Below are 23,084 nucleotides of genomic sequence, written 5' to 3' on the forward strand. Positions count from 1 at the left end.
CCCATGTTACATGACATGTAGCTATTGAAGATGATTTTGACATATGTAAAATTAAGCATATTAATCTAAGAATCTCTCTCCACATTCGTAGGATGTAATCCCTGTTCATTACTACTTAATACCTCCACCAACAAAGACTAAGAACGGCAGCAAAGATAAGGAAAAAGATTCAGAAAAAGAGAAAGATTTGAAAGAAGAGTTTACTGAAGCATTACGAGATCTTAAAATTCAGTGGATGACAAAGTAGGTTTTTAAATGTATTTTAATTCTTTAAATGTTTAGTTCTGTTTTCTCAACTATAACAATATTGTGTATATATACATAGACCGTATTTTAAAATGTTAACAGCAGATGGTAGGATTATAGGTGCTTTTAAATTTTCCTCTTTTTATATAAATGTGTAATTTATTTAAATTATAAATTTGTAATTTTGTGATTAAATGTTTTAATTTTTATTTTAATCACTCTAATTTGTTCTTGGAAGATAATTATATTGGAAAGTATAAAAAAGAAAAATCACTTTTGCCCACAATTCATAAATAGTCATTGTCCTCATATTATTTTTTTCTTCTGTGTTTGTACATGTAGCAGTGTGGATAAAATTAGTTTCCATTTTTCAGTTACTTTTTTATTATGATTTAACAGCCCTGTGAAATACCATTTGTAATGTCTGTGTTGTATATGGTTCTATGGATGCAACATAATGTATTTAAATGTTTTATTTTGCATATATATATTTATAGCTTTTCTTCCTGATGCTGTGATAAACATTTTTATACATAAAGGTGATTTTTTAAAATTTCCATCATGTGGCATCTTAAAAGTAAAAATCGTCTTGCTATATTTTGCCAGATTGCCTTCTGAGATGAGTATAATAATTTACACTCATCTAGCCATGTATGTGTGCTACTACACAATGCAAAAGCGGGCCATTACTGCTGTCTTAAATTACATCTCTAGTTATTATTAAAGGAGAACTTTTTAGATGGTATCATTCATTATTAGTGTAGCTTCTGACAGTTGAGCGTATTCTTCACCTTTTTTTCCTGTTGAGACATTAGATGTTTCTGGTTGATTAAAACTTTTTACATAAAAGATATTAATGCTTTTCTGCACTTGCCACAGATTTTACTCTAGTTTACTCTTTGACTTTGGGCTTACTTTCTACTTGAAATTTATTCTATGTAGTCAAATCAGTTGCTTTTTCCATCTGTTGTGCAATATTTCTTTTACTGCTGGTATTTTATGGGAATCCTCTTTAGCTGATTATGTATGCATCCTTGCAGTTACATGGTTTTAGAGGGAATAGAAGTCATCATGATGTGAAAATATTTCCCAGAGATTGAACCATTGTAATGTCAGTTCACATGCAAATATACCTTTCCCACTTAAAACTAAGTTGTATCTCCACTGGAAGTCAAAGTCTTCAGGTCTGTCTCTGCCTGATTTTAGGATGTCGTAAACAGTTGACAATAAAATATAAATTCTTCAAAAGTGAAATTGCAGAGATTGTCTTCTGGCATGACAGCCTGAGGAGACCCATGATGCTGGTCCCCAGTAAAACTAGTGAAAATTATTTAAAAACAAAACAAAACAACTTTTAAAAGCCCCTGGAAATGGTCCAAAGGACATACAGCAAATGAAGAAACATCTATTCAAAAATACCTACAAAAATTGGGTAAGAAAAGCAAGAGTCTGTGATATTTGAACCAAGACCACTGCCTCCCTTTCCTCTCGCAGTTCAGTGAGCCAGAAACTTTACTTCCGATCTTGCCTTCAGGAGCTCCAGCTCCTGGGGGAGGAAAGGCTTTTCTCCTTGGAGGAGCAGGATGTCATCATTTCTCATCCTGACCCACTGCCAGTTGTAGCGTCTCAGTTCTGCTGAGTGCTGTCAAAAGGTGGGGACTCTCTTCTTCTGCTAACCCTTACTTGTGAAGTACTGTTGGGAACACTGGGGCCCTAATATCCAGGAGGCTGTGGTTCCATAGCACACGAGGCAAGCTGAGAAGACCACAGGAGAGTGCTAAGCTCCTTAAGTGGGCGTGTGACTCAAAGAAAAACCTGCCATTCTTCCACTCCCTGTTCCAGAGCTTCAGCTTAGTGATTTTGCCAGTGGGGCCTAAGGAGTTCATAAAACTGACAACTCCTAATTTCTTCCTGAAGGAATTGACTTCATTTGCAACAGAAGATAGAGAAGTCCCTGTACCTAAGGGTTCTCTCCAAAACGGGGAAAAAAGGAATGAAAAAAAAATGAACAGAGCAGAGCCTCAGAGAAATGTGGGATACCATTAGTGCACCAAAATCCATGGAACAGGAGTACCAGGAGAACAGAGAGAAAGCAAAAATATATCCAGTGAAATAATGGCTGGAAACACCCCATATTTATTGAAAGATATTAACCTACATATCCAGGGAACTCAGTGAACTCAAAGTAAATGGAAAGAAATCCACAAATAGACATAGCGTGTTAAAGATACTGAAAGTCAAAGATAAGGAAAAGATCTTGAAAGGAGCAAGACAAAACTCCTCATCACTTATAAAGAAATACTAGTAAGGTTAACAACTGACTTCTGAGCAGAAACAGTAGAGGTCAGATAGCAGTGGGATTCTGAGTGCTCAAAGTCTCAACCAATAATCCTATATCCAGCAAAACTATCCTTTAAAAATGAAAATGAAATAAAAAATTCCCAGGTAAACCGGAGAATTTGTTGCTAGCAAACCCACCTTATAAGAAGTACTAAAAGAGGTTCTTCAACCTGAAAGCAGGTGATCTCAGGCAGTAATTTGAATCTACATCGGTGAGAGTGGGGAAAGAAATGCTGGTAAAGTTAATTATTATGGAATTATAAAAGCATGAAGTTCTCCTTTTTTTCCTGTTAACTAATTTAAAAAGCTCTTCTATGAATGTTGTGTATATATTAGGCCTATGTAATATTTAAATGTAATATTCTGTAATATATATTTACTGATAGCACAAAGGAGCAAAACTGTATTGGGCTAAAGAAATGACTGCAGATAGTAAAGTAATTATAACAATTGATTGGTGTATAACAGTAATAGATACAAACAGATAGAATAATACTACACAAGGAAGGAGAGGGGAGTAGAGCTATAAATGGATAACATTTCTATATCTCACTGAAATTAAGGTAGGAAAAATCTGAAGCTGATTCTTATAAGTTAAGATGTATATGGTAAGCCTTAGAGCAACCACTAAGGAAAACTAAAAATAAACTGAAAAAAATCATTAAATAAATTTAAATGTTCATTTAAAAATAATCACTTAATACAAAAGAAAGCTGTAAAGGAGGAACAGTGGAACAAAAAAAGACACAGGATACATCAAAAACAAAAAATCAAATCGAAGACCTAAGTCTAAATATATCAATAATTTAAAGTTAACAGGAAATTAAGAGAATCCCATTTACAATAACATTGAAAAAAATAAAATGTGTCGGAATATGTTTAGCAAAAGAGATGTAAGAATTACACATCAAAACTATAAAACATTGTTGAAAGAAATTTAAAAGACCTGAGTAAATGGAAAAGGTATTCCATGTCTGTGGACTAGTAGACTTAACATCATTACACTACTCTTCATATTGATCGAACGATTCAGTTGAATTCCCATCAGAATCCTTGAAGACTTCTTATAGAAATTAACAAGCTGATTCTAAAAGTCATATGTGATTCCCTGAGACTCAGAATAGCCAGACAATCTTGAAAATTAAGAACAAAGTTGGGCTCACACTTCCTGATTCCAAAACTTAAATACAAAGCAACAGTAAACAAGACAGTGTTATACTGGCACAAGGGTAAGACATATATAGATTAATGGAATAGAATTAAGAGTCCAGAAATAAAACCATGTGTCTATGGTCAGCTGATTTTTATTTTTGGCAAGGGTGCTGATGGAAAGACCATTTAATGAGGAAAGGATAGTATTTTCAGCAAAGGATGCTGGGATTGGATAGCCATATGTGAAAAGAATGAAGTTGGACCCTTGCCTCACATCATGTATACAAGTTAACTCAAAATGTATCAGAGAGCTGAAACTATAAAACTCCTCAATGAGAACATAGTGGTAAACTTTCATGACCTCACATTTGGCAAACAATTTTTAAAGATACCAAAAGCATAAGTAACATAAGAAAAAAATAGATAATTTGGACTTAATCAAGATTAAAAGCTTTTGTGCTTCAAAGCATAGCATCAAGAAAGTGCAAAAAAAGGCCTATTTGCAAGTTATATATTTTTAAGGAGCTTGTATGCAGAATATGTAAAGAATGCTGACCTTTTTTTTTTTTTAATATTTTGAGGCAGGGTCTCTCTCACTCTGCCACCCAGGCTGGACTGCAGTGGCACGATCATAACTCACTGCTGCCTTGAACCCCTGGGCTCAAGGGATCTTCCCACTTCAGCCTCCCAAATAGCTAGGACTACAAGTGCACGCCACCACGCCCAGCTAATTTTTTTAAGGGATGGAATCTCACTGTGTGGACCAAGCTAGTCGAACTCCTGGCCTCAAGTAATCCTCCTGCTTCAGCTTCCCATAGTGTTGGGGTTACAGGCATGAGCCACCTCCACACCCAGCCCCCAGAATACATAAGTAATTCCTACAATTTCGTAATACAAAGGCAAATGGCCCAATTTTTTAAATGGGTGAAGAATCTGAATAGATATTTCTATAAAGATATGCAAATGACCAGTAAGTGCATGAAAAGATGCTCAAAATCAGTAGTCTTCAGGGAAACGCACATAAAAATCACAATGAAATAGAACTTCACACTAGGATGGCTAGAATCACAAAGTCAGATGATGAGTTTTGGCAAGTATGTGGACAAGGCAGAATCCTCAGACATTGATGGTAAAGAATACAAAAATGATGCAGACTTTTTGGAAAGCAATCTGACTGCTCTACAAATGATTAAGCTTAGTTTCCATATGGCCCAGCAGTTCCACTCCCAGGTATATACCTAAGGAAAATAAAAACCTATATTCACACAAAAACATGTTCATGACAGTTTATAGCAGCATTATTCATAATGGCCAAAAGGTGGAATATCCATCAGCTGATGAATGGACAAACAAAATGTGATGTATCCATACAGGGGACTCCTCTTCAGCCATGAATAGGATTAATACAGGCTCCAACATGAATGAACCTTGAAAATAGTATGTTAAGTGGTAGTAGCCAGTCACAAAAGACCTTGTATTAATATGATTCTATTCATATTAAATGTCCAGAATGAGGAAATTTTCTGTAGAGACAGAAAGTAGATTAGTGGTTGCTTAGTGCTGGGGAGGTTGGGGAGATCTGATAACTAAAGGGTATGGCAATTTCTTTTTGTACTGATGAAAAATATTTAAAGTTGACTGTTGTGATAGTTGCATATATCTGTTACTATGCTGGAAAACATTGAAATTCACACTTAAAATGGGAAAATTGTGTGGAGAAAAAATTGAAAAGGTTTACCTAATAGGTGTTTTAGAAGAAAACAGCAAAAAATTATTACCATTCCCTTACAAAACTTAAAAAACCTTAGAACGTTTTTTTGGAAAAAAAAAAATTTATAATTAAGGTGCAGTAGTTTTAACATGTAAAATGAAAGTGTTGATTTTGCCCTCGTGTAATTGTTAGGGAAAAGAGAAAAACAGGACTTAATTTTTTTTGTACTAAGAATTAGTGTAAATTTTGTTGTCTACAAGTTAAATTTATTTTCATAGAAAGTTAGGGCCGGGCGCGGTGGCTCAAGCCTGTAATCCCAGCACTTTGGGAGGCCGAGACGGGCGGATCACGAGGTCAGGAGATCGAGACCATCCTGGCTAGTATGGTGAAACCCCGTCTCTACTAAAAATACAAAAAACTAGCCGGGCGAGGTGGTGGGCGCCTGTAGTCCCAGCTACTCGGGAGGCTGAGGCAGGAGAATGGCGTAAACCTGGGAGGCGGAGCTTGCAGTGAGCTGAGATCCGGCCACTGCAATCCAGCCTGGGCGACAAAGCAAGACTCCATCTCAAAACAAAAAAAAAAAAAAAAAAAAGAGTATCAAAATCCCAGTCAACCTTATTTTTATGCTACTATGGAGTTTTGTTGATATAGTAAGTGACTTTAATGTAAGTTACCCATTTCTGGTGCTAGTTACTTAGCATTTGTATGTTAATTTGTTTTTATCCTGATACATATAATCAGGTAGAATTGAGAATGTTATTCAGCCTCTGCATCAGGAAATGTAGAATAACTGTATTCATTCAAGACTTTAGAATTTTCAGAAAAGTTTAAATTTTTATTTTTTTTAGAATTTTCAGAAGAGTTTAATAGATCTTAGACATTTTTAAATCTTTTCATCTTTCTAGCTATTTGAGAATGTGCTTTTCTTCCTTTTAAATAAATATAGCTGGTATGTAAGAAAGCTATTGATGCATATTTTTATTTGGATATCTTATTGAACTCTTAATTGAAATGATTTTCAGTTTTTATTTTATTTTTTGTTTTTGTTTTCTTTGAGATGGAATCTCACTCTGTCACCAGGCTGGAGTGCAGTGGCTCAATCTCAGCTCACCGCAACCTCCGCCTCCCAGGTTCAAGTGATTCTCGAGTAGCTGGGACTACAGGCGTGTGCCACCACGCCCAGCTAATTTTTGTGTTTTTAGTAGAGATGGGGTTTCACCATGTTGGCCAGGATGGTCTTGATCTCTTGACCTTGTGAGCCACTGCACCCAGCCCAGTTTGATTTATTTTGTTTTCTAGTTAACCATTTATACTACCTGCCAATAATGATAATCCTTGTCAATGACTATACATTTCAGATTAATGTCTTATTTTATTGGCTTAAACTTCCAAGCAATGTTAAATAATAGAGAAGACAGAAATACTCTTTTTAAAAGAAAAAGTAAATATTTATCTCCTTCTTACATACTTAGGCTGGATTCTAGTGACATTTATAACGAATTGAAAGAAACATATCCTAATTATCTTCCTCTGTACGTTGCTCGACTTCATCAATTGGATGCTGAAAAGGTTAGACATGTTCATTCTAATACATCTTATTTTGTTTGTAATTAGATATGGTTTGTGTTTTGAGGAAAAGTGCATTATTATCTTTCTCTTCTGTTCTTGCTAACTAAAACGTGTTTTCTCAAATTGAATGTTGTATTAAGCTGTTTTCATGAAGGTTATTATAAGACCTAGCCACTACTCTGAGTTTAGTTTAGGATTCTTGCTCATGCTTGGTCAGTGAGATTAGTAATAGAGAAGATACCCTAAGGACTGTTCTCATTACCTTAACCTAAAGGGTAAGGGGCAGAAGGTAGTAATCCTGGCCAGGTGGAAATCTGAACACCTTCGCTGAAAGAATTCCTACTTTGCATTAACTTTGTTAATGATTCCCATTTGTGAGAGTTGGCTGTAGTTCTAGCCTGTGATGAGATGAACCAGTTCTCATTAGTCATCAAAGCAGTGGCAAAGTGCTGTCCTAATCAGATAAAAATCATCAAGGGTTCAGAGTGAACCAAAGGGTGTTTAAAGGAGATTTCTTAAAGGACTTTAACAAGAAAGAGGCAAATTGTTGGGAACATCATGGTAATCACAGTTAGACTGTTGATTATAATGTTTACTGTCATCTTTGTGTTTTTCATGATGGATCAGAAAGAACTGGTTTCATCAGCTAGGGCTTTTTTTTTTCCTCCCTGTTTTCAGGTAGTGTGCAACTAGAGTAATAACAATAGCCAATCACATTTCTAGAATCTTAAGAAATATAGAAAAGGAATTACCTTTGTTAAAAAAAAAAAAAAGAAAACTTTACATTTTTATGAAGTTTATATTTTGCTTACTTTACCATTGTACTCCAGCAGGGAATGTAAATAAGGTATTTTTATTATACATCTGAGCTCAAGTTTTATAGATATCAGCAATTAGAAAAATCACATTAGGAGAGAGCATGGAGCCCCCTGGGTTCAATTATGTAGTTTACTCACATTGCAGTTGTAGCTCTCATGGTTGAGACAGCAGAAGTGTAATTTCTTTCATATGCTGATTGATGTACCTATTTTTTATTACTTCTTTTTTCATCTCCAGGAACGAATGAAAAGACTTAATGAAATTGTTGACGCGGCAAATGCTGTTATTTCTCATATAGATCAAACAGCCCTAGCAGTTTATATTGCGATGAAGACTGATCCCAGGCCTGATGCAGCTACTATAAAAAAGTACCTAACCAGTAAATAATCTTTCTTGCATCTCATTTCTTAGTTAACTTGTTTTAAAAGTAGGGACTAATAATATAGAGAATATTGCTTTTCTGATGTTTGTTATATCCTTATAATGGGAATTAACACTATTTGGATACTCTCTCCTTAGAAATTTTAAAATAATTTTGTCCAATCTTTTTAAAAGCCCAAGAAAAGTAGTTTGCCTTCTCTGCTATTAAGTACTGTCAAGGTGGAGAGATATGAGTATCTGGGATCAAGCAGTCCAACCACTTGAGAGGGTTTATGTGAATTGGACCATATCAGGAAGACAAAAATTAACACTGTAAAATTAATTTTTAAAATGTTTATGGTCCAATAACATGAAAAACCCAATATTTGGTTTGTAGTGAAATAAATGATAAAAAATAAAATTAGGTAAAACTATCTGGCAACTTTTATGAAACTGGCTTTATAGTATTACTTAGGGAGAATAGAAGGAAAGAATTTAGAGTTTTGCCTTTAGAAAACCTAATGCTGTGTGTAAATAGAGAAGCTTCCCTGGGTTTATGAGTGGTTGGTATGGTTCCTTCTGTGCAAGAGTGTGATTTCCATATGTTGATATAATGGTCCAGTGACTCTGAACCAAGCTACCATTTGGTCACTTTCACCCTTCCATGAACTCTTAAACCATCACCTCATGGTAGCTCTTCCAATGTCAGTTACTTGTTTATCAGTTTGGTTCATTTTCAACATAACAAGATCGTTAACTAGTAGAAATATCCTGATTCTTTTGTGGTTATTATAACTAATTAACCAAAACTATTCAGGCTGCCTGAAAATACTAAATTTTCCTTAAAAATTTTATCAGTTTTAGTATTTTTTCTACATAAAATAGTTGGATTCTAAACTGCTAGAATTCTTTCCATTATATCATTTATATTGACACTATAGGATCTTACGAATCTTACAAGCAATAATTTGCAAGTGGGATAGAATGTATTTAAAATTAGTTCTTTGGCCACTGTTATTACCTTTTCATATTTTTCAAAAGAATAGTCTCAGACCATTGCCATTTTGTTGTTGTTGTTAATAATAGAAAATACAGCCGCCATTTATTAAGTGCCGATTATATACAAGGGACTATTGAGGGCGTTTTAAATACATTGTTTTATTTAAATTTAGTCTTCCAAACAACATGAAAGGCAGAGGCCTTTGTATCCCCCTTTTAAGGAAGAGAAAACTGAAGCTCAGAGGGGTTAGATGACTTGGCCCAGTTGCCACTGCTAGGACGTTGGAAAGCACATAGTCAAATCAGGGTCTGCCTCCACAGCCCATGCCCTTTCTTTTCTCTGTATATTCTTACTGCCTTCTTGAGAAGGTTAACATAACTCATTATTATCTCACAGAAAAAGGAGCATCATCTGCCTCCCACACATCCTCATTGTGTTCCTTTCTGTCTCAGGGTGATCATTGTTCATCTTATTATAAGAGGAGGCTGGCCTTGGTCACTTTAAAACTGTCTTCTGCAGATCACCAGTGATAACCAGTTGCTAAAAAAGAATGGCCCATTTTGAGTCTTCCTTGAGCTCTCTGCAGCCCCTGACATTAACTATCCCATATACTTTCTAGCTTTTGCTATTTTTTATACTTTGTGAAAATAATATGATTTTCTCAAACTCAGATATTACATGAAATAACACATATGGTTTTCTCAATTTTACCATCCACAGAGGAAACTCAATCTCGGATTACAGTGAGCCATAAACTAATACAAAATTAGTTTTATTTTGTTATTGGTCTTTTTTAATCACTGTTTTTAATCTCGTTTTTTTTTTTTTTTTTTTTTTTAATTTCTACTCTTTGGAGATTACTAGACACTGACTATCATGGCTATTGGAAATAAGCCGGGATAAAACTAGAAAGAAGCCATAAAACTTTGTAAAAATGCTGAGAGTGGAGCTGCGTTAAGTTTTTAGCAACACTGGGTCAACTTGTCTATCCTTGTAATTAAAGAATTTCTCTCCAGGCCTTTGCTTTGGCCGGACTGAAATAGACTCTGGCCAGGTTGTGTTTAGACAGAAGACAATTTTTAGAGTTGAAATATTTTACAAGATGCTATCAGGAAATACTTAACATTTCTTACAGATGTCATCTGTGGGCAAGTAGCAGCCAACTTAAGCATTAATTTCTCATTTCCATGCAAAATTGCTTTCTCTTAAATCACTAACATCAAATATTATAAAATGCCATCTTCTAATCTTAAAAATGATATTAACTTTTTGTTAATTTGATTTCAAGGTATTTATTGAGCAAATACTTCATGTAAGGCATCACTGACTGGGACTTAAAAAATGAACAAAATAGTCTCTACTTTTAGGAAACCACCATCTAATATAGAAGATGAAATTGCCAGATAGGAAATTATTAAGAGATAATGAAATACAAGTATTTTTTAATAAATATTTCAAATTGTAAAAACCTGTAGAAAGAAAAGCTGACTTTCTCCTGAGTGGAAAAAGCCTCATGTATTAAAAAGGTATTCAATCTCAGCCAGTCAGTACACAACCTAAGGAGAGGAGAGGAATACTCTAGATATGTAGCATTTAGAGTACATGATCAGAGGATGCTAAAATAGAAAGGGCTCTTACGGCTAATTTAACCCAGGTCTGACAAATGCAGATTACCTATGTCACCTCCAGGTTGCCTTCTGATTTCTGCATCATTCCAGCCCTTCTCTGGGCAGCCAGGATCCATCAGGCAGCATTTGCCGAGTCTGCCCTGCAGACTCTGGCCGAGCGACGGATGAAAGGAGTACTCAGACACAGGTATCCAGTGAAAGAGCGGGCTAGGGGACTGCCAGCACTAGGGGCTGAAGAGAGTTAGTAGTCCCCCTAAGCCAGTGATGCTCATATTTATTTAGTAGAGATTTAATGACAAAGGCGTGGAGCAAACACAATTTGTGGGTAATAAACATTGTCGACCCCCCGAGTAGAGAGCAGTCCTGCATGCAAATGATCAAAGGTTGGTTTTTGGAGACAGGAGTAAACAAAGTTATCTAGATAAGTTCCTTTACATTCCCTTGTTACCTGCCCTTTGCTCTCTGGCTCCAGATAAGAGAATTTGGCTGCCTTCAGTCAAATCGTCTTTCGAAGCTTTTGTGAGACCTCCCAACCTTCCAAGAAGGTTTGCATCTTTCCCTCTAACTTTTACCCACCACCCTGACTGGTGTCCTACATCTCCCCCTTTTCTGTTTTTTGCATCAGGTTTTGTCGATTGAAGAGTACAGATGTGTGCAGTAATCAGTTTGTCTGGCATAATGATTACTGCTTGTATTCCAGCTTTGCATTCCTAGAATTAGTAAATAATATAAGACAAACATGAGTATAATCAGTAACATGCTTTTCCAATCAAGGAGTGACGTGTAGTGTTTCTTGGCACCTCAGTCCAATGTGTGCTGTTACTAAGGAACCCCACTGGGGGTGTATTAACCCCTTCCAGCCAAGCAGTTACATTATTAGAGCCTGGGAAGGTGGTGTCTGCCCAGGTAACAGGGCAGAAGAAAGGCAAATCTAAGAGATGAGCCCAGTAGAGGTAGCAGGTACGGGTTGCAGGCAGAGTGAGAGAATACGAAGGTTTAATACCCTATGAGAGTTGCAGTGTACAGCAGAAAGTATAGCAAGGAACAGATTATCTGGAGTGAATGATATCTATGTCTGGAGCAGGATTCGCTTAGCCTCCTGAGTTTTCTTCTTCAGCATCCCCCAGGTAATGTCCGGGGCTTGTGTCGTCTGAAGAAGCCGCATCATCCAGGGCTATGGGTCCTGCAGGGTCATTTTATTCATTTCTGGTACCAGATTGGGTCCTAGCCATGCTATGGTATGGTTTCATGCCTCATGCTGGAATCCAGAGAGGACCTGAGGGGGTGTGAACACAAGCATATCTTCTTCCCAGCGTTAACAATTCATTTGAACCACACCATACATTACTGTTTATATCTTTCCATAAAACTGCAGGGTTTAATGTCTTGAGAGGTTTTAGCAAAGTGCTTTTCTATAGCTGATTGAAATTTATCATTTAGATTTACAAAGTAAGGGTAAATAAGGCTTGTGCCAGTGGTGTTGCAGGGTCCTTACTCATATTCCTTTGTTGTTGTTGTTATTTTCTGAGCGTATTTTTAAGGGCAGATTGGACACGTTCTACTATGGCCTGTCCTTGGGGGTTGTAAGGGATGCCTGTGGAATATTGGATGCTCCACGTGTGACAAAATTGCTGAAATGTCGAGCTGGCATAAGCTGGACCATTATCAGTTTTAATTTTTGTGGGCCACTCCATAAATGCAAAAGTTAAAAGAAGATGTTTAATAACATATTAGGCAGACTTTCCAGGAAGAGCATGTGTGCTGATTAGGTGAGAATTGGTATCAACAGATACATGTACATATCTTAGTTTTCTGAATTTAGGGACGTGTGTAACATCAGTTTGCAATAGCTGATTAGGATCTAGTTCTTTAGGGTTAACACCTGTTAAAGGAGCGGACGTGCCTGTGAGCTGGCAGTTTGTGCATTGCAGGATAATGTGTTTAGTCTTTGGGTAAGTTGAAATTGGTTAGATAATTTTCTCCAATTTTGGTGGAAACGTTGATGCGAATGGGTGGCTTGGTCAAGCAGTGACATCATAATCTGCAGGTCTGCTTGATCATTGCCATAAGCTAGGGGGCCAGGCAGTGAGCTGTGGGCCCAAATGTGTGTAATAAAACTAGGATGTGTACGTTGATCCACCAATTGCTGAGATCAAAGAAAAACTACACACAGGGTGGGCTCAAGAGTGGACTTAATGAGGGCTGTTTCAAGGTTTTGCAATAAACAAACAGAGTAAACAGAGTCACTAACAATATTGATAGGCTGAGCAGAAAAGGTCTCCAGGGCCAATATTAAGGCTCCAACCTCAGCTCTCTGAGTGTTATTAAATCCAGAACGAATGAGGGAATTGCGCAGTCTCCACCAAATAGCCACTTTCCCATTTTTTACCAGAGCCGTCAGTAAAAAGCATTAAAGCATTAGGTATGGTGAGGGTGAACCACTTTTGTAGGCATAACTACAGGAGTACAAGATAAGAACTGAAGTAGTTTATCAGCAGGAAGGGCATGCTCTATATGGCCTGTATAATCAGAGAGTACTATTTGCAGGTCTAGAGATAAGGGCAAGACTGCCTCGAATTGCTTTTTACTTAAAGGAATTCTGATGACATCAAGGTCATACCTAGCAACTGATGGCATCATCTGCAGCCTAAATAGACGACTTTACTAACTAGTTGGATATAGGGAGATAGAGTTTTAGTTCCGGTGTATGAGCAAAAAACCCATTTTAGGAAGCATAGCCCTGGGGACATCTGTCCTATTTAATCCTGTTGGGGAATGCTTAGTAGGAAAAACAAACAATTGAACTGAATATTGAATATTGTGGGTCTTTGTGATCCAGTTGCCTCTGAAAAATAGCATGCTGTATTTCCTCAATTTCCCTTTTTGCTGCAGGAGTGAAATACCTGGGAGAGTCTAGGGCTGTATTGCCCTTTAGGATAGAAAGCAGGTTTTGTAATGTATCAGTAGTTATGCGCAAGGTGGAGCGAAGCCAGCTAATATCGCCTAGTAATTTCTGATAATCATTTAAGGTGTGTAAGTTGTTAGTATTTAATTTAACTTTTTAAGGTCTTACTGACCGGTAAGTTAGAATGTATCCAAGATATTTCCAAGGAGAAGACAATTGTACTTTTTCAAATGCTATGATTAAACCTCTTAACTGTGTATTCTTTACGACAGCGGCATATAAACTTAAAAGTACTGGCTCTGTTGGAGCTGCTAGTAAAATATCATCCATAAAATTAATAATCTTGCAATTAGGCAAGTCTTTTCTACTGGGGAGCAAAGCCTGATTTACCTGATACTGACACAATATTCCTTGAGGAGGTACTTTCCAATGAAATTGGCGAGCTGGCCTCTATTGATAACTGCTATTGTAAACACAAATTTTTCTCTGTCCTGTTCTGCAAGGGGAATAGTATAAAAGCAGTCTTTTAAGTCAATAAAGTCAATAAGACTATAGGCCAATCTATAGGAATCGCCGCTGGGGAAGGGAGGCCCTGTTGAAGGGGCCTCATAGCTTGCAAATTAGCATTGATAGCCCATAAGTCATGCAAAAGTCTCCATTTGCCAGACTTTCTGGGAATGACAGAAATAGGCGAATTCCAAGTGCTGTTTGACGGTTGTATATGGCTGGCTTTTAATGGTTCCTCAGCTGATTCATGGGCTCTTTGTAATTTCTCTCCCTTTAAAGGTCACTGTTCTACCCAAATAAGATTTTGAGAGAACCTCGTCAGGGGTAGGGGAGGAGTAACAGTGGATCTCTAATAACAGTATTAGAGATCTGCAGAGTGACCTCAACCCTCTTGTAAATGGGCTAGCAGCTCTGTTTTTTGTTTTGTTTTGTTTTTGTTTTTTTATGCTTTTCCTTATGTCTTTTTAAGCATTAAAACTAACGGTTCATACACTTAATTGCCTTGTCGATTTTGCATTACCAGGCAGGCCAAGAGCTCCCCTTCTAATGCCACTTGCCTAAGACAGGGTCCCATAGCTATAGCATATTCCTTGTCTTTTCTCCAATTTATTGGAGGAGGGAGCTCAGGCAAAACCTCCATTCTGTCTTTGTTATTTTTGCCCTGTAACAGCGGGGCTGAGCGAGAAGGAGGAGGTGGTAAGGTAGATGATGGCTCCTCCTCCCTTCCCTTTGTAGGCTCTTCTGTGTACAGTGGGACCAAAGCAGCCCTAACTAAGGCCTGTAACCTTAGAGATGTTACTGGGACCTGTTGCCCTTGTGCATGATGTTTAGGATTTCTCCCGACTTGTTCCCAGAGCTCTATGTCTAGCGTACATTCTTCCAGGAACCATGGGTTATGGGAAACAACAGTTTGCATTAGGTCCCTTAATTGAGCCTGTGAAAACGAGGCTCCACTAGCTTTAAGCAGCTGTTTCAATAGTTTTATATACTGTTGCTGTTGAGCTGATAACTGTTGCCCCATGATGAAACCCTAGCCTGAACAATTCCCTCGAACTTGGAAATCCCAAGCGGGCACCAGTGACTTACTGACTGCGCAGTCTCTTCACCTTCATTTTTGAGGGTTCCATTGTGATCCATTGCGGCGTTCCTCACATGGGGCACCACCTGCCAAGTCTGTCCTGCAGACTGACTGAGTGACGGATGAAAGGAAAGGAGTACTCAGGCATAGGTATCCAGTGAAAGAGCGGGCTAGGGGTCTGCCAGCACTAGGGGCCGAAGAGAGATAGCAGTCCCCCTAAGCCAGCGATGTTCACATTTATTTAGCACAGATTTAATGACAAAAGCTTGGAGCAAACACAATCTGTGGGTAATAAACATTGTCGACCCCCAAGTAGAGTGAATGATCAAAGGTTGGTTTTTGGAGACAGGAGTAAACAAATTTATCTGATAAGTTTCTTTACATTCCATTGTTATCTGCCCTTTGTTCTCAGGCTCCAGACAAGAGAATTTGGCTGCCTTCAACCAAATCCTCTTTCAAAGCTTTTGCAAACCCCCCCAGCCTTCCAAGAAGGTTTCCATCTTTCCCTCTAACTTTTACCCACCACCCTGATCGATCTTCTACAAGCATTGGCCTGGGTGTGGAAACCTGCCTTGTCAACCCATTGCTGTTCCAAGCCCCTTTTCTGCTTCACAAAATCAGGATAGTAGTTGTGCCTGACACCTTGGGTTGTTGGAAGGCATAAACAAAGGACTGCTGAGAAGACATTTAAGGATGGCACTTGGCATCTAAGAGTGGAGGAGGGGAAGGAGGGTGGGTCAGGCGATGACAAGCCATGCAGATGCCCCACAGCTTGGAAGCCCCAAAAGTCTACTTGTAAATCCTTTTCTTCTTAATTCCAGTGTATACAAGCAGTACCCAGAAACATCTCCACAAAAAGGGAGTGAAAGTTGGTTCTTAAAGCTTTGAAATGCTGTGCTGAGAAGCACTGAGGGATCTTTTAGGCATAGTTTCATTTACATTGCAAATGTATTGGGGTTGGTAATTGTCCTCTTTGATGAACTCTGCCAGTCTGAAGGAATTTCTCAGCAGCTCTACTATCCACGTTGCCTCCCTGCTCACTTTCAAGGTACCAGATCAAATGGGCGTTGAACCTCTGAGAATACCCCAGTCTCCGGCAATGTTTCAGCAACAGCATTTTCCGTGGTACTTAGCATTCATGTTCCCTGCCATGCGGCCTCTTAGATTAACAGGACTCTTTGGTGCACAGATTAATGTGGGTGAGCCCTTGAGCTGTCAAGTTTTTGGGCTGATGGCTGCCTTTCCTACTGCAGATCCTTATTGATGGTATAGTCCCGGCAGGTTTCACATGCTACACGTTTCACTCTGAGTCTTTCAGAGTCACTCTTAGCCGTTAGTTTGTTCCACAGCTAAGTGCCTCATCATTTTCTCAGTACTTCTAGTCCACATTTTTTTCACGTGTATCTGACATGAGTTGGACAGAATGCCTCAAATAAGCATACATTCTAGAGACTAACACTTTCCCCTGGAGTGTAGGTGGTGGTTGTATTTCATTCAGCAGTGATTTATTGAGTTTCCATTCTGTGCCGGGCATTATCCTAGGCACTTGGAATGCATTGAAGAAAACAAAGATGCCTGCCCTGGATCAAGGCAGTGTGCCATAGTGATTAAGAGCACAGATTACAGATTTCTACTGCTAAGCTTAGAATCCTGGATCTGCCACTTCCTAAGTGGAGGACCTTGAACAAATAGCATAGTCTCTTTGGGCCTGAGTTTCCTCCTTTGCAACGTGGCAGTAATTAATAGTCTCTCTTACTCGGAATGGTTTGAATGTGAATGAATTAGCGTGTTAAAATGCTGAGACAGTTGCTGGCACATTCAGAGTAAAGCATTATATTTGGTTGTCCTAGTCATGAACTGAAAGTTTTAAGACATGACCTCTGTGTATACACATAGACAAATATATAATGATTGCTGTCTGTACGAAATCTGAAAACTCAGAAGACATTGACCTCATTAAGAGTTACATAGCTAAAAGAATTTAGAATAGTGATGAACCTTTCAACTCTGTTGCTTCTGGCATTCTGTTTCAACAAGGTGCAGCTACCCTAACTCATTTAATCTATATGTGTAATATAGTAGCTCGTTTGATGTTTACTAATAAGGCATCTTATTTGATGTACAATACAAGCATATGTACCTGGATATACAGTATTTCTGCATTATAAATCCTAAGCAAAAGAATACATAAATTTAAGTTCAGATAAAAATTTACTTTTAAAGACAGTTTACTGATATCTGAAATATTTTTTAATTTGCTGTACAGTGACATGGACAAACAAAAATCCACCCTCGTAGATGCCCTTTGTAGGAAAGGTTGTGCCCTGGCAGACCATCTTCTTCACACCCAGGCTCAAGATGGAGCCATTTCCACTGATGCAGAAGGAAAAGAGGAAGAAGGAGAAAGTCCTTTGGATTCTCTGGCAGAAACATTTTGGGAAACTACTAAATGGACTGATCTTTTTGACAATAAGGTAACCTTTCTGCTGCTTGTTTTGGCAAAGTTCTCGGGGTTACTTCACAGACCTCTCTGTGCCGCATTGCTGGTTACAAGAGGAAGGAGGTAAATGGAAAGAGTTAAGCTGGGCTCTGAATATGACATGTTTAGCATAGTACTTCGTGTTTGTCTCACCTTTTTTAAAAAAACATTATTTTATGGGCCTGCAAACTGGCTGTTAAACCATGATAATTTTAAAAAGTTTGAGAATATATGTAGTAGGCTTTTAGTTAAACCAGTTATGTATGTAGCTAAATTAAGACAGTCTTCTAGAAAATGCCTTCAGGCCTACCCTTCTCTATTTATATGCTAATTTGTTGGTGATAGGAGATTGGGGGCAGGTTGAGGGGGCATACTGGTTAGTTTAGATGTTACTTATTTTCCTCAAAACTCTTGAACTTCTAAATAATTATCATCTTGATTTGTAGCTAATCAGTTTTAAAACCCAATTCGGAAAAGCATTGTTGATGAACTTTTTTGGATTTTGGTTACAAAAACATGGTTAATTTCTTTGAGGTCTCTACTATAATTCTTGCAATAGAGATTATACAAGTCATTAATCTTCTTTTCCTGTGAAAATAAAGAAAATAAATGGAGTCAGTAGGATTCCCTTCACTTATCACAGACCATCGTTTTGTTTTAGTAGACGGATGCTTGTTCTCAGAATTAACTGGTAATTTGCAGTAAAGGACCCTGGAAGTGGGAAGAAAATTCTTATATGCTTCAGATTTTTCCAGCACAGTACGGTTGTGCATTTATAGAAGGTACTCAGTTATATTTGGGAAACTGAAAGAGCCAGTATTGCAGCAGAGGTCAGGAATTTGAATCTGAAATTAAACCCCTTGAGTTTGGCTCCTGTCTCTACCACTTTTATATGTGACCTTAGGCAACTTACTAAATTGTGATACCTTAGTTTCTTATCTGCATGACCTGCCTTAGGCTGTGATGAGTGAGTGTCAAGTACATGCAGTGTCCCCAACAATATTTGCTGTTACTGCGAACAAACAAGGGAACAGTTATTGAAGGCCTGCTATGTGCCAAACACTGCTTACCACTGGAAACATAAAGATGAATAAGAACCTGGTTTTTGTCTTTGAGGAATCTAACAGAGATTGACAAACACTTGATGAACATCATAATAAAATTGTTTTAGATCATTCTATTTTTGCAATACTACTACTATATTAGGGGTCATGCATTCTATTACCTGTTTACTGTGTTTATGGCAACGATTGTTAAATACTTTAGAATACAAATCAGTGTCATAGGATTTTCTTTGAGTACATTCTCCACATTCCAAAGTAGAGACCAAAAATATATATAAATGATTATAAGTATATTTGACAGATGCAGTAATTACAGGTAAAAACTTGTACCAAAGAATCCATGCTTATATAATCTAATACTTGTTTTTTGACTTCTATCCTCATTTGCAATTTTGGCAGTTTATACTGACTCTGCATTTTGTATTTCTATCCTGATTTGCGTCTTTGTAATTATTTATGTTAGCTCTGGTTTCTTATGCATGAAAAGGTATTTTTAAGTGGATTTCCACAGCTAATAATTTCTCGTATTAGTTTTCTTCCTAAAAAACAAATGGTTCATTCTGTGGAATACTCAGCTCTTTTGAAGACACTAATTATCTTTTTTAAAGTGTTTAAAAATGTACTCGATATACCATATTCATTTCAAAAGCTACACTTCTGTTAAAGCCTTAATTTTATTGTTAAAACTAATGCCTTAAAATGTAAATTATTTTATAAACAAGCTTTATCATGTTTTACATTGTAGGTTTTGACATTTGCATATAAACATGCATTAGTAAATAAAATGTATGGGAGAGGCCTTAAATTTGCAACTAAACTTGTGGAAGAAAAACCAACAAAAGAAAACTGGAAAAATTGTATTCAAGTAAGTGATACTTAAAATGTCACTGTTAAGCATCACTTTGATATTGCATAGTGACAAGATAACTAGAAAGGATTAGGACTGTGATATAGAAATCATGGTTTTATTGTGACCAGTTATTACACTAATTAGCATAATGTGAACTATAGAATAAATACATGAGAGACAGTCAATAAGCTATTTAAATTTTAAAAACACTTTTCACTGCTATCCAAAAAACTGATACTAGCCTCAAATGTTTTCAGCAAGGGCAAATGCATTTTGAATTTTGTAAAAGTAGAAGCCAGTTTTTCTTTATGAAGGAAACAATTCCTTTTAAATGCACGTTGCCTCAACTCTAAAATGGTTGAACTTCTGGAGTTTATATTTGATTTTATTCTTCATTTGAGGTGGTAGGCATTTTTAAAATTATTTTACCATGTATCATATTATGTGCAGAGAAATTCTGTAGTTGAACTTTCTGCACAAGTTAGTTGTCAAGTAAAAAAAATTAGCTGAATTCTACAGAAGTCAGTTTAGTCTGACCTCGTCTTTGTACTTGCATAATTGGTTTATGCCTAAAGGATACGTTAAGGCAGGGGAGTTTGGTGGTGGCAGATTCAGCTAAAGGGCAAGTCCAGGTTAATTATACCTTATATGTAAGGTACGCTTTGGATGTAAAACTGACCAGTAGGTTCCTCTGAAAATGTTTGATAATTAGAGTAAGATATATTCATATTTACTCTTAGAGCTTTTTGTTTACCTTCACCAGTCAGTCCAAATTGCAGGACATTTTAAATGAGCTCCTCCAGATCTTTGACTAGATTAGGAGAACTCTTTCTGGAGCCAGGTGTTGATATGTCTCATGTGGTTCTCATCATGTGGAATCGGATCCGTGAGCGCTTAGGTTTGTAAAGCCAGTGATCCCTGCCGACGTTCACATCAGGGAGTGTTTCTTAACTTGTGTGCCCTCCACTCTGCCCCGCTCCCGCTGCCTATTCTCCACACAGCAGCTGGAAAAGATGTCTTTTGACACCTGCTGTTGAATCTCCATCACATTTGGAATAAAATCCGAACTCTCCCCTGTGGTCCATAAGGCCCCTACCTACCTCTCCAGACTTATTTCATATCACACTTGCCCATATAAACTCTGCTTCTGCCACACCAGCATCTCTGCTTAGCAGAAACAGCCACACCTTTTCCTACCAAAGGACCTCAGCACTAACTACTCCGGCTAGATGGAATGTCTTTCCCAGATTTTCACACAAATTTCTTCTTGTCATTCAAACTCCACTTAAGTGTCACCTCCATAGAGATTCTTTCTTAACCATCTAACTCCCCAGTTAGTTTATATTGTATCAAATATTATGTCTACTGTACACCTGATAAATATCTTATTACTTGTTTATTCATTTATTAATTTGCTTATTATTTGTTTTTCCTGAAAGTAGGAGGTGAATTTGTTCCATGCTGTTTTCCCAGTGTTTGACATGATAGTTACTCAGAAAAAAATGAATGAAAGGAAGTTAGGTTGGTAGGAAGGAAAGGACCAAGTAAGTTGGAAGGAAGAAGGGAAGACAGGTTAATAGGAAAGAGGGAAAAGGACAGTTGGTAGAGACAATGATGAGAAGAATAGGTTGGTTGGTAGGAAAGTTGGTTGACAGTTAAGAAAAGTTGGTTGGTGGGAAGAAAGATCAGTGGGTGGGTGACGGTTGGTGCAAGGAAGATTCTGTATGCTACTACCTTACTGTTACTAAATATTTAATACAGAATTTATTCTAAATACTGAGCTTAAAAATCTGTCACTTCCTTTATAATAATATATTATTGTATTTTGTTGTAGCTGATGAAGTTACTTGGATGGACCCATTGTGCATCTTTTACTGAAAACTGGCTCCCCATCATGTATCCTCCCGATTATTGCGTATTCTAAAATAGGAAACAAGACTTTAAATTTTAAAAAAGGAAGTTTTATAGTGAATGGATATAAAAACAAATTTGTGGCATTTTTAGTCTAATGCATGTTTTCATCCACTATCCAATACTGATTATTAAAATGACGTGTATTTATCAGAGAATTCACTGACGTGTGGCTTAATACATGTAAATCTAGACCTCTGACATCATGATGTTTTCTTAATGCCTCACATTGCTGGCACGGGGATGTGCCCTGCCTGCCAGCACAGAGGACTTCGAGTTGGGTTGCAGCTTATGACATGCATGATAGGTTTTGGAGGGTAACTTTTAACTGCAAACCTGTAAAGTTCTATTTTTTATTTTATAAATGAACAGGGTTTTAACATGCTCAACTTTAATTTTTTTCAATTGTATGAAGGCCTTAAAAAAGCTACATTAAGCGTAGCTAAAATTATTTATTGGACTAAAAATTAACAGAACTTCATTTCCAGATTTTTTTTTTTTTTTCTTTTTGGCAAATGTTTACATTGAGTTAAGGGGAAAAAATAGAACCAGCACAAATGAGTGGCAATTGCTTCATCTTGGGGTAATTATAGGCAAGTCATTTTCACATCCTCTAGAAGTTCAGAGCATCAGAATGAACTCTATGAATACATGTGTAAGTGCCAGACAGCTGAATCTTTATCAGGTATTGTAAAGATACACATATGATATGTTTATTAAAATTGAAATAATGTAAAACACGTGAATAAATTTGCAAAACCAAGATCACAGTACACCATATGCACTCTGGTACCTTAATTTTTTTTTTTATAAATAATAAAAGTGAATATTGAAGCTTCTTAAAGTTCGTCTTAATTTTTCATAAATAAAATTTGGGGTTGTAACAAATAATACATTAAATACATAGACAAAAAATTAAACATAAGGTAATCTATTTTACAGTGTTTCTTATAGGCTTACAATTATTTGAATATATTTCCAATTCTTGTGTGATTAACTTTTTTATTATTTTTATCTTTGGCTACTACATGTGCATCTCTCGTCATTCCTCCACCAAATAAACAGACACAAGTAGTATTAAAAAGTTTATGATCCCTTATCTAATGGCAAATTGTGTGTATGTATTTTTTTATCTTGTTCTCTTAAAATTTACTGCTGCAAAAGGCCTACCAGTAATCCTATCTAGTCATTCCTGTTTTTGCTGTATCTCATGAAAGTGTTAGAGCCTTTATGAGAAACATAAATACATGTATAAGCATATTGTTTACAACTTCTGGGCTATGTAGGGTCTGAAGTCCATTCATGAACAGCTACATGCATGTTCTCTCTCACACACTCAGACTGTCACCTGCACAGACATACAGGTCCCCATTTGTATAGGTCTAGTCCAGTAAGAGAATGGAGAAGCCCAGTAAAGGTAGGATGACTTCCCAAGGTTATACTGCTGATCACCTGTTGGAAATTA

The 23,084-nt window shown here is 37.1% G+C and overlaps 1 protein-coding gene across 9 annotated transcripts in view; it reads left to right on the plus strand.

Annotated features, from left to right (window-relative positions):
* Window positions 1–22,463, plus strand: part of TPP2 (tripeptidyl peptidase 2) — an 83,354-nt gene extending 60,891 nt beyond the window's left edge. For 3 of the 9 annotated variants that reach the window (XM_050766661.1, XM_050766662.1, XM_050766665.1), the window contains 7 exons: window positions 92–243; window positions 6,922–7,018; window positions 8,075–8,205; window positions 10,887–11,012; window positions 17,582–17,789; window positions 19,604–19,723; window positions 21,543–22,463. In XM_050766661.1, coding sequence (XP_050622618.1) covers window positions 92–243; window positions 6,922–7,018; window positions 8,075–8,205; window positions 10,887–11,012; window positions 17,582–17,789; window positions 19,604–19,723; window positions 21,543–21,632 — 924 coding nt within the window. In that variant the 3' untranslated portion in view covers window positions 21,633–22,463. The other 6 variants (XM_050766663.1, XM_050766664.1, XM_050766666.1 and 3 more) reach the window with 5 other exon arrangements.
* The last annotated feature ends 621 nt before the right edge of the window (window positions 22,464–23,084 follow it).

The sequence above is a fragment of the Macaca thibetana genome, chromosome 17 (genome assembly GCF_024542745.1).
Source record: "Macaca thibetana thibetana isolate TM-01 chromosome 17, ASM2454274v1, whole genome shotgun sequence".
Taxonomy (NCBI): Eukaryota; Metazoa; Chordata; class Mammalia; order Primates; family Cercopithecidae; genus Macaca; species Macaca thibetana.